We start from the raw sequence: 12,500 nt of genomic DNA on the forward strand, positions 1-12,500 counted from the left end.
CAGAAACCTGGGATAATATGCTATTTGCTCAAACAATAAGGGGTTGCTTATTAATAACCCATTCGATTCTTAGAAAATATCTTGTATTGCCTTCATTGATAATAGCTAAAAATGTCGTTCGTATTTTTTTATTTCAAATCCCCGAGTGGTACGAAGATTTTAAAGCGTGGAATAGAGAAATTCATGTTAAATGCACTTATAACGGTGTGCAATTATCAGAAAGAGAATTTCCAAAAAACTGGTTAATAGAAGGTATTCAGGTAAAGATTCTCTTTCCTTTCTGTTTGAAACCTTGGTATAGATCTAAGCTACGATCGCACCATAGAGATCCAATGAAAACAAAAGGCAAAAAAGCTAATTTTTGTTTTTTAACAGTCTGGGGAATGGAAACGGAACTTCCTTTTGGTTCTCCCCGAAAACAACCATCTTTTTTTAAACCCATTTTTAAAGAACTCGAAAAAAAAAATTCAAAAAGAAAAAAAAATTTTTTTTAGTTCTAAAAAATTTAAAAGAAAAAAAAAAAAAAAGATCGAGTGACAACGAAAATCTAAAAAATTCACAAAATTCTATAATTAGAAATCAGATTATTCATGAATCATCCATTCGAGTCAGATCCACGGATTGGACAAATTATTCACTGGCAGAAAAAAAAACGAAGAATCTAGCTAATAGGACAAACACAATTAGAAATCAAATAGAAAAAATCACAAAAGACAAGAAAAAAATATTTCTAACCTCAGAGATAAATATTAATCCTAAGGAAACAAGTTGTGATATTAAAAAATCAAAATCGACGAAAAATTTTTGGCAGATATTAAAAAGAAGAAATACCCGATTAATACGTAAATGGCATTTTTTTTAAATTTTTCATTAAAAGATACACATAGATACTCTTCTATATATCATTAATATTCCCAGGATCAATGCACAACTTTTCCTTGAATCAACAAACAAAATTATTGATAAATACATTTACAATTACAATACTAAAATAAATCAAGAAGATATTAATGAAACAAATCAAAATACAATTCACTCTATTTCGACTATAAAAAAGTCGCTTTTTAATACTAGTAATAAAAATTCGCAGATTTCTTGTGATCAATCTTCCTTGCCACAAACATATGTTTTTTACAAATTATCGCAAACTCAAGTTATTAATAAGTATCGCTTGAGATCTGTACTTCAATACCACGGAACATCTCTTTTTCTTAAGGATATAATAAAGAATTTTTTTGAAACACAAGAAATACTTCATTCCGAATCAAGGCATAAGAAATTTCGGAATTCTAGAATTAATGAATGGAAAAACTGGTTAAAGGGTCATTATCAATATGATGTATCTCAGACTAGATGGGCTAGATTAGTACCACAAAAATGGCGAAATAGAGTCAATCAACGCCGTAGGGCTCAAAATAAAGATTCAAAAAAATTGGGTTCATATGAAAAAGACCAATTAATTCATTCCGAAAAAGAAAACGATTCTACGGTGGAGTCATTACCGAATCAAAAAGAAAAATTTAAAAAACACTACAGATATGATCGTTTATCACATAAATATATTAATTATAATTATGAAAGTAGGAAGGACTTATATATTTATGGATCACCCTTACAAGTAAACGAGAGTCGAAAGATTCCCTATAATTACAACACACATAAACTTGAATCGTTTTATGGGCTAGAAGATATCTCTATTAATGATTATCTAGGGGAAGATTATCTTATTGAGACGGAGAAAAATCCAGATAGAAAATATTTTGATTGGGGGATTCTCCATTTTTTTCTTATAAAAAAGGCCAATATTGAGGCCTGGGCCAATATGGATACTGGGACCAACATTCAAAAAAATACTAAGACTGGGACTGATTATTATCAAAATAAAATACAAATAATAGAGAAAATGGATAAAAAAGATCTTTTTTTTCTCACGATTCATCAAGAAATCAACCCATCCAAGCAAAGGTTTTTTTTTTTTGATTGGATGGGAATGAATGAAGAAATACTAAATCGTCCCGTATCGAATTTGAAATTTTGGTTCTTCCCAGAATTACTCCTACTATTTGATGCATATAAGATGAAACCGTGGGTCATACCAATCAAATTACTTCTTTTAAATTTGAATAGAAATAAAAACATTAGTGAAAATAAAAACATCAATAGAAAAGAAAAAGGGGATCTTTTTATATCATCTAAAAAAAAAAAATCTCTTGAATTGGAGAATCGAAATCAAAAAGAACCGCTAGGACAAGGAGATTTTGAATCAGTTCTACCAAAGCAACAAAAAGATCTTGAAGAAGATTATGCGGGATTAAACATTCAAAAAGGTAGAAAGAAAAAGAAAAAGAAATTCAAGAGCAATAGCAATACAGAATGGTACTTAGATTCTTTCCTGAAAAAATATTTTATTTTTCAATTCAGATGGAATGATCCTTTGAGTCAAAGAATGATAAATAATATCAAGGTATATTGTCTCCTGCTTAGACTGATAAACCCAAAAGAAATTATTATATCCTCTATTCAAAGAGGAGAACTGAGTCTGAACGTAATGCTGATTCAGAGGGATCTAACTTTTACAGAATTGATAAAAAGGGGGATATTTATTATCGAACCGATTCGTCTGTCTATAAAATGGGATGGAAAATTTTTTATGTATCAAACCATAAGTATTTCATTAGTCCATAAAAGTAAACAACAAACTAATCAAAGATACCGAGAAAAAAGATATATTGATAAGAATGATTTTGATGGATCGATCGCAAGATATGAAAAAATGGTTGGGGGTGGGAGTGAAAATTACTATGATTTGCTTGTTCCTGAAACTATTTTATCGCCTAAACGTCGTAGAGAATTGAGAATTTTAATTTGTTTCAATTTTAAGAATGGAAATGCTCTAGATAGAAATCTAATATTTTGGAATGGAAACAACGTAAGGAACTGTGGTAAATTTTGGAATGAGAACAAAGATGTTGATAGAGATAAATTCATTAACATGAAATTGAAGTTCTTTCTTTGGCCCAATTATCGATTAGAAGATTTAGCTTGTATAAATCGCTATTGGTTTAATACCAATAATGGTAGTCGTTTCAGTATGTCAAGGATACATATGTATCAACGATTGAAAATTAGTTGATACTATATATTCGTGTCATATCTGCTATATGAAGGTAAACAGACGCCCCCTGTATTACATTTTGACACAGGATTGAATGACGTATCAATTCAATCTAGGAATGAATTGATAAAACTTAATTTAATAAATTTGATAGAAAAAGAAGAAAAAAAAAAAAGAGTACATGAATAAATTCAGATGGTTTTGTATACTAGATTAAAGGGTCTGGCATTATTATTACTGATTGGTAAAATCCATATCTGTAGAAAAGAAAGAAATATAGGAAAAGAATTCTTTATATGGTAAAAAATTCATTTATCTCGATTATTTCACAAGAAAAAGAAAAAAAAGAAGAAAACAGAGGATCTGTTGAATTTCAAATATTCAATTTCACCAATAAGATACGGAGGCTTACTTCACATTTGGAATTGCACAGAAAAGACTATTTATCTCAGCGAGGTCTACGGAAAATTTTGGGAAAACGTCAACGGCTGTTGGCTTATTTGTCAAAGAAAAATGGAGTCCGTTATAAACAATTAATTAGTCAGTTGGATATTCGAGAGGCAAAAACTCGTTAATTTGAAGATTCGTTTTGAATTATTTGATTTATTAGATCTTGAATTTTTATGAATTTCGTTTCGTTTTCAGCAATTGATGGAATAATGAATCGGGAAAAAAGATATGACTGTACCAGTTACAAGAAAAGACCTTATGATAGTCAATATGGGTCCTCACCATCCATCAATGCATGGTGTTCTTCGACTCATCGTTACTTTAGATGGTGAAGATGTTATTGACTGTGAACCCATATTGGGTTATTTACACAGAGGAATGGAAAAAATTGCAGAAAACCGAACAATTATACAATATCTGCCTTATGTAACACGTTGGGATTATTTAGCTACTATGTTCACAGAGGCAATAACAGTAAATGGACCAGAACAGTTGGGAAACATTCAAGTACCTAAAAGAGCTAGCTATATCAGAGCTATTATGCTGGAACTAAGTCGTATAGCTTCTCATTTGTTATGGCTTGGTCCTTTTATGGCAGATATCGGTGCACAGACACCTTTTTTCTATATTTTCAGAGAGAGAGAGTTGATATATGATCTATTTGAAGCTGCCACAGGTATGCGAATGATGCATAATTATTTCCGTATCGGAGGAGTAGCTGCTGATTTACCTCATGGCTGGATAGATAAATGTTTGGATTTCTGCAATTATTTTTTAACAGTGGTTGCTGAATATCAAAAGCTTATTACGCGGAATCCCATTTTTTTGGAACGAGTTGAGGGGGTGGGCATTATTGGTGGAGAAGAAGCAATAAATTGGGGTTTATCAGGACCAATGCTACGAGCTTCCGGAATCGAGTGGGATCTTCGTAAGGTTGATCATTATGAATGTTACGACGAATTTGATTGGGAAATTCAATGGCAAAAAGAAGGAGATTCATTAGCTCGTTATTTAGTACGAATTAATGAAATGAAGGAATCCATAAAAATTATTCAACAGGCTCTGGAAGGAATTCCGGGGGGACCCTATGAAAATTTAGAAGTCCGACGCTTTGATAGAACAAAGGATTCTGAATGGAATGATTTTGAATATCGATTCATTAGTAAAAAGCCTTCTCCCACTTTTGAATTGTCGAAACAAGAACTTTATGTAAGAGTGGAAGCCCCAAAAGGAGAGCTGGGAATTTTTCTGATAGGAGATCAGAGTGTTTTTCCTTGGAGATGGAAAATTCGTCCACCGGGTTTTATTAATTTGCAAATTCTTCCTCAATTAGTTAAAAGAATGAAATTGGCTGATATTATGACAATACTAGGTAGTATAGATATTATTATGGGAGAAGTTGATCGTTGAAATGATAATTGATACGACAGAAACACAAGCTATCAATTTTTTTTCCAGACCGGAATCCTTAAAAGAGGCCTATGAGCTCATATGGCTGCTTGTCCCTATTTTTTCTCCTGTATCAGGAATCACTATAGGGGTACTGGTTATTGTGTGGTTAGAAAGAGAAATATCCGCAGGGATACAACAACGTATTGGACCTGAATACGCTGGCCCTTTGGGAATTCTTCAAGCTCTAGCAGATGGAACCAAACTACTTTTCAAAGAGGATATTCTTCCATCTAGAGGGGATACTCGTCTATTCAGTATTGGACCATCTATCGCGGTCATATCCATTCTATTAAGTTATTCAGTAATTCCTTTTGGCTATCGTCTTGTTCTAGTCGATCTCAATATAGGTGTTTTTTTATGGATTGCCATTTCAAGTATTGCTCCTATTGGACTTCTTATGTCAGGATATGGATCGAATAATAAATATTCTTTTTCGGGTGGTCTACGAGCTGCTGCTCAATCGATTAGTTATGAAATACCATTAACTCTATGTGTGTTATCAATATCTCTACGTGCGATTCGTTGGGGCATAAACTTTTATTTAATTTACTTTTTTACTTAAATTTTCTAATTTACTTTAACTTTATTTGAACTTTGACTTTGGTTTCTAGTAAAGAAGTTGAATGTATTGACTAGATTACTTTAATTTTTTATTGATCATTCCAGTTAATGAACTTAAGCAGATAGTTATATGAGTGAAACAAAACAGCTTAAAAATTCGCAGTAAAAAGATTGAGTCTCTTTCCCTATGTACAAGAGTTGGGTGGAAGTAAACATAAGTAAAGCAGTATAAACTATTTACCCCAAGATTGATTGATTAATCATCAGGGCTTGAAGCGGGTGCAAAAGATTAAATGTATGGAGTTTTTACTATTGCATGTATTACCATACCGGGGATCAAACAAAAAAGAGTGGACGGTTAGTAACACCAAGGTACACAAAGGATTAGTAATAGAGCTAATGTAAGTTTGGACTACATAAAAGGAATTTTAATGGGGCTTTAAGTTGGTAGAAATGATCAAGAAGTACTTTCCCATGATCCCGATTCAGAGTATCCTCCTATCCACTGATTAAAGAAATGACTATCAGGAACGAAGTAATCTTTTTATTTTTTTTTAGAGTCCCCTTTTCTGAGAAAGAAGAATAGGAACGAAAGAAATGGAATGCAATTGCATGCAATAGAAAAAAAGGAAAAATAAGAGATTTTTTTCTTTTTTTTTTTTCCATATTCTATCCATAGTAATAGAGATAGAATTCTTATTATGATTCATGAACTAATCTAAAGTCTAATTCTTTTTCGGAATCGAAAGATATGGGTCGAAATTTCTATTGATATTGATAGAACGAGTATTTTATTGAAGGATTAAGTTATTACTAAACAAAGAAAAATTGGAATTTGAAAATGAAAGATGAGATCAATTCGGAAGCACTTTTTTTATTATAGCAGACAGAATTCTATTGGTCTAATTCAGGACTCTCCGATCTATCTTTACACTACTCTATTTACCTTACAAAGATATCGAGATAATGCTGAAGTGATCCTTAGATTTATTTGTGGCCTTCGAGGAGCCGTATGAAGCTGAAGTCTCATGTACGGTTCTGTAATAGCGATTGGAACAATGCTGTTATCACCGACTATAATTATCTAACAGTTCGAGTACAGTTGATATAATTGAGGCGCAATCCAAATATGGTTTTTGGGGGTGGAATTTGTGGCGGCAACCCGTAGGGTTTGCTGTTTTTCTAATTTCTTCCCTAGCAGAATGTGAGAGATTACCTTTTGATTTACCAGAAGCAGAGGAAGAATTAGTAGCGGGTTATCAAACCGAATATTCAGGTATCAAATTTGGTTTATTTTACGTTGCTTCTTATCTAAATCTACTAGTTTCTTCATTATTTGTAACAGTTCTTTATTTGGGGGGTTGGAATCTTTCTATTCCGTACATATTCATTCCTGAGCTTTTCGAAATAAATAAGGCAGGCGGGGTCTTTGGAACGACAATTGGTATCTTTATTACATTAGCTAAAGCTTATTTGTTCCTATTCATTCCTATCACAACAAGATGGACTTTGCCTAGGATGAGAATGGACCAACTATTAAATCTTGGGTGGAAATTTCTTTTACCTATTTCTCTAGGTAATCTATTATTGACAACTTCTTCTCAACTTTTTTCGCTGTAAAGGAATACCATATTCTAGATTATAGATTCATACCTTCTCTCAAACAAGAGAAAAAAACATCAAATTATTTGAATTTTATTCATAGATATTCACGATATGCTCCCTATGGTAACTGGGTTCATGAATTATGGTCAACAAACAGTACGAGCTGCAAGGTACATCGGTCAAAGTTTCATGATTACCTTATCCCATGCGAACCGTTTACCTGTAACTATTCAATATCCTTATGAAAAATTGATCACATCAGAGCGTTTCCGCGGTCGAATCCACTTTGAATTTGATAAATGCATTGCTTGTGAAGTCTGTGTTCGTGTATGCCCTATAGATCTACCCGTTGTAGATTGGAGATTGGAAACGGATATTCGAAAGAAACGATTGTTTAATTACAGTATTGATTTTGGAATCTGTATATTTTGCGGTAACTGCGTCGAGTATTGTCCAACAAATTGTTTATCGATGACTGAAGAATATGAACTTTCTACTTATGATCGTCACGAATTGAATTATAATCAAATTTCTTTGGGTCGGTTGCCGATGCTAGTAATTGGGGATTACACAATTCGAACAATTACGAATTCGACTCAAATAAAAATAGCTACGGGGAAACCCCTTGACTCAAAAACGATTACCAATTACTAAGATTCGGTTTTGATCTAAAGGGGGGAGGCTTCTTTCATTTTGCTTGGTCAATAACTAAAAATCCTAGCTATTGATTGGTGAGAATCACGTCTTAATTTGAATTGAAAATTGATTCATATACCGTGATGAGTTCGAAACATCAAATTTCGTCTTGTCTTTCAGATTCGGATATAGAATGGAATTTGTCCAATAACAGTATATACATCTAAGAGTATCTACATCAATTCACACCCATTAGAATTTAATTCAATTAGGAGCGTAAACGTATTATATAAATTATATAAAATATAAATAGGGTAATTTATTTTTTCCCGGTCCGGTCAGGTCAATAAGGTCATGAAAGATTTCGACTTATTTATTTCTTATTTTACATATAAATAATATATAATGGATTTACCTGGGCAAATACATGATTTTCTTTTAGTATTTCTGGGATCAGGCCTTATACTAGGGGGTCTGGGAGTAGTATTACTTACCAATCCCATTTTTTCTGCCTTTTCATTGGGATTGGTTCTTGTTTGTATATCCTTATTCTATATTCCATCGAACTCCCATTTTGTAGCTGCTGCACAGCTCCTTATTTATGTGGGAGCCATAAATGTCTTAATCATATTTGCTGTGATGTTCATGAATGGTTCAGAATATTACAACGATTTCCATCTTTGGACTGTTGGAGATGGTGTCACTTCACTGGTTTGTACAAGTATTTTTGTTTCACTAATTACTACTATCCTAGACACATCATGGTACGGGGTTATTTGGACTACAAGATCAAACCAGATTATAGAACAGGACTTGATAAGTAATGGTCAACAAATTGGGATTCATTTATCAACAAATTTTTTTCTTCCATTTGAACTCATTTCTATAATTCTTTTAGTTGCTTTAATAGGTGCAATTGCTATGGCGCGTCAGATTCAGTGAAAAAAAATACTTAGAATTAGAAATCCAAATAAATCAAAATTAATAAGAAATAAGCTGTCTTATTTCATCTATATTTACTTCAATTCTATTTTTTAATTTTTCACGTATAAAATAACAATGAAAATGTTTTTAGTTCGATGTATTTACTAACACCTACCTTTGTTCTTGTTATATCCTTTCTAGTCACTAGTCAATTGAATCGGTTGAATTTTTGTTCCTATTGAAATGAATCTAGATTGATGAGGGGTTGTTCAATGATGCTCGAACATGTACTTGTTTTGAGTGCTTATTTATTTTCTATCGGTATCTATGGATTGATCACGAGCCGAAATATGGTTAGAGCACTTATGTGTCTTGAACTTATACTGAATGCAATTAATATTAATTTCGTAACATTCTCTGATTTTTTTGATAGTCGCCAATTAAAAGGAGACATTTTCTCGATTTTTGTTATAGCTATTGCAGCCGCTGAAGCGGCCATTGGGTTAGCTATTGTTTCGTCAATTTTTCGAAACAGAAAATCAACTCGTATCAATCAATCGAATTTGTTGAATTGAAAATTGAATAAATATAAAAGAATAAAATTAAGTAGAATAAAAATCAAATAAAAAGAAAATCATCTATATAAATAACCAACTCGAATTAGCATCTACGACAAACACGTATGACTAAGTTAGTTAAAATGAATAGAAGGTTTGCTAAAGCTAAGAAATCCAAGTATCTTGGCCTTCTCTCATCAGCAGATCCAGAAGTAAAGTAAAGTAAATTGATTAAAAAAATTTCTGATAAATCGTTGATTCGTCTGGTATCTATAACATTTACTACTTTATTTTTACTAGATCGAAAATTTATGACGTTCAAAAATTTATAGATCCAATGTCACATTCAGTAAAGATTTATGATACATGTATAGGATGTACTCAATGTGTACGAGCCTGCCCCACAGATGTATTAGAAATGATACCTTGGGACGGATGTAAAGCTAAGCAAATTGCCTCTGCTCCAAGAACAGAGGATTGTGTAGGTTGTAAGAGATGTGAATCCGCCTGTCCAACAGATTTCTTGAGTGTCCGGGTTTATTTATGGCATGAGACAACTCGCAGTATGGGTCTAGCTTATTGATATGTTCCAGAAAACTCCAATTGAATCCATTTGATTTCTCTTTACCGACAAAACCCGTACTCGAAATAGAAATAATAAAAAATATAATATTTTGAGTACGGGTTTTTCTGGTCAAAGCATATCTTGTTTTTACCACGAATTCTTTTCCTTGGTTAACAATAATTGTAATTTTTCCGATATCCGCGGGTTCTTTAATTTTCTTTCTTCCTCATAAAGGAAATAAGGTGATTCGCTGGTATACTTTATGTATATGTTTATTAGAACTCCTTCTAATGACCTATGCATTCTGTTATCATTTCAAATTCGACGATCCATTAATCCAACTCGAGGAGGATTCTAAATGGATAAATATTTTTGATTTTCACTGGAGATTAGGAATTGATGGACTTTCCATAGGACCCATTTTTTTGACGGGATTCATTACAACTTTAGCTACTTTAGCAGCTTGGCCAGTTACTCGAGATTCCCGATTGTTCCATTTCTTGATGTTAGCAATGTACAGCGGTCAAATAGGATCATTTTCTTCTCGAGACCTTTTTCTTTTTTTCATCATGTGGGAGTTAGAATTAATTCCCGTTTATCTACTTCTATTCATGTGGGGGGGGAAGAAACGTCTGTATTCGGCTACAAAGTTTATTTTATACACTGCTGGGGGTTCTATTTTTCTGTTAATAGGAGTTCCGGGTATGGGTTTATATGGTTCCAATGAACCAACATTAAATTTTGAAACATCAGCTAACCAATCATATCCTGTGGCATTGGAAATTTTATTCTATTTTGGATTTCTTATTGCTTATGCTGTCAAATCACCGATTATACCCCTACATATATGGTTACCGGATACCCACGGAGAAGCACATTACAGTACATGTATGCTTCTAGCCGGAATCTTATTAAAAATGGGAGCGTATGGGTTGATTCGGATCAATATGGAATTATTACCCCATGCTCATTCTATATTTTCTCCCTGGTTGATGATAGTAGGCACAGTGCAAATAATCTATGCAGCTTCAACATCTCTCGGTCAACGTAACTTAAAAAAGAGAATAGCCTATTCCTCTGTATCTCATATGGGTTTCCCAATTATAGGAATTGCTTCCATAAGTGATACAGGACTCAACGGAGCTGTTTTACAAATAATCTCTCATGGATTTATTGGTGCTGCACTTTTTTTCTTGGCAGGAACGAGTTACGATAGAATACGTCTTATTTATCTCGACGAAATGGGAGGAATAGCTATTCCAATGCCAAAAATTTTTACGATGTTCAGTAGCTTCTCGATGGCTTCTCTTGCATTGCCGGGAATGAGTGGTTTTGTTGCGGAATTGATAGTGTTTTTTGGAATACTTACTAGCCCCAAATATCTTTTAATGGCAAAAATACTAATTACTTTAGTAATGGCAATTGGAATGATATTAACTCCTATTTATTCATTATCTATGTCACGTCAGATGTTCTATGGATACAAGCTATTCAATGCTCCAAACTCTTATTTTTTTGATACTGGACCACGAGAACTATTTGTTTCGATCTCTATCTTTCTACCTGTAATAGGTATTGGTATTTATCCAGATTTTGTTCTCTCAGTATCAGTTGACAAGGTCGAGGCTATTTTATCTAATTACTTTTATAGATTATAGTTTTTTAGATTAAAGATAGTTTTCATAAAAAAGACAAAAAAGAAAAATATAAAATACTGGCATTTTTAAACGTTGTAGAAAAAAAAAAAAAGAAAAGTTTTTCTTTTTTGAAGTAAAAAAACGAAGTGAATTGGAATTGTAATCGGATACCTTTAATGTTTTTGAGAACCATTTGAATCGCTACTTGATTCAAATGGTTCTCAAAAACGTAGACAAAGTTTCGTCATATACGTTCTTCCTATATATTGGATTCGTCAGATCCTTTCTTCAATTAGCTGTTAATGTGAATGAACCATAACTATGTAACCCTATTCCTAATAGATTGACCCCAAAATAGCATATCCAAATTATAAGAAATCCTAGAGAAGCCACAATTGCGGAATTTGAACCTTGCAAATTTTTTTTTGTTCGAGTATGTAAATAAATCGCGAATATAGTCCAAGTAATAAATGCCCAAGTTTCTTTGGGGTCCCAATTCCAATAGGCCCCCCATGCCTCATTAGCCCATACTGCTCCCGAAAGAATACCTATGGTTAAAAAGATAAACCCTAGACTAATGACACGATAACTCCAATAATCCAATTGCTGAATCAATTGATACCTGTGAAAATTTCTAAAGGAAAGAAAAAAAGTATTTCGTAAAACATTGTTTCTTTCATTCATACATTGAATCTCACCAAAGGAAAATGACCCAATTAATAAATGATTGTTTTTACCAAAAATCTCTATGTTTTTTCGAAATGTAATGACTAGAAGAGCTACTGATAATAATGATCCGCATAAAAGAGCTGCATAGCTCAATACCATCATACTTACGTGCATCATTAACCACTGGGATTTTAGAGCAGGTACCAATATTGCGGATTGCTGTAATTCAGTTAAAAGACCCGAAGTGGCAAACCCTTGGGTAAAAATAGCACTTGGCGCGGTTATTACGCTTAAATGATTTTTATGATTCCATATTTTAGGAACTATAT

The 12,500-nt window shown here is 32.8% G+C and overlaps 2 protein-coding genes, 1 long non-coding RNA gene and 1 pseudogene across 3 annotated transcripts in view; 3 read left to right on the plus strand and 1 right to left on the minus strand.

Moving 5' to 3' along the window:
- The window catches only part of LOC122647518 (protein TIC 214-like), a 6,314-nt gene extending 4,355 nt beyond the window's left edge, over window positions 1–1,959 (plus strand). The window contains exon 1 of the mRNA XM_043840908.1: window positions 1–1,959. This exon is cut by the window's left edge and continues 4,355 nt beyond it. Coding sequence (XP_043696843.1) covers window positions 1–494 — 494 coding nt within the window. The 3' untranslated portion in view covers window positions 495–1,959.
- Window positions 1,960–3,789: 1,830 nt separating this feature from the next.
- LOC122647519 lies at window positions 3,790–7,957 on the plus strand (annotated as a pseudogene).
- On the minus strand, window positions 7,845–9,000 carry LOC122647521. Its single transcript, XR_006330914.1, has 2 exons — window positions 8,878–9,000; window positions 7,845–8,838 (listed from the first exon to the last, which is right to left on the minus strand). It is a non-coding gene; the product is annotated as an uncharacterized LOC122647521 (long non-coding RNA).
- A 718-nt stretch (window positions 9,001–9,718) lies between these two features.
- LOC122647522 (NAD(P)H-quinone oxidoreductase chain 4, chloroplastic) overlaps window positions 9,719–12,500 on the plus strand; it is a 3,020-nt gene continuing 238 nt past the window's right edge. Inside the window, exons 1-2 of the mRNA XM_043840911.1 lie at window positions 9,719–9,863; window positions 9,980–12,500. The exon at window positions 9,980–12,500 is cut by the window's right edge and continues 238 nt beyond it. Coding sequence (XP_043696846.1) covers window positions 9,719–9,863; window positions 9,980–11,523 — 1,689 coding nt within the window. The 3' untranslated portion in view covers window positions 11,524–12,500. The remainder of the gene's footprint in view (window positions 9,864–9,979) is intronic.

Source organism: Telopea speciosissima, unplaced genomic scaffold (genome assembly GCF_018873765.1).
Source record: "Telopea speciosissima isolate NSW1024214 ecotype Mountain lineage unplaced genomic scaffold, Tspe_v1 Tspe_v1.0072, whole genome shotgun sequence".
Taxonomy (NCBI): domain Eukaryota; kingdom Viridiplantae; phylum Streptophyta; class Magnoliopsida; order Proteales; family Proteaceae; genus Telopea; species Telopea speciosissima.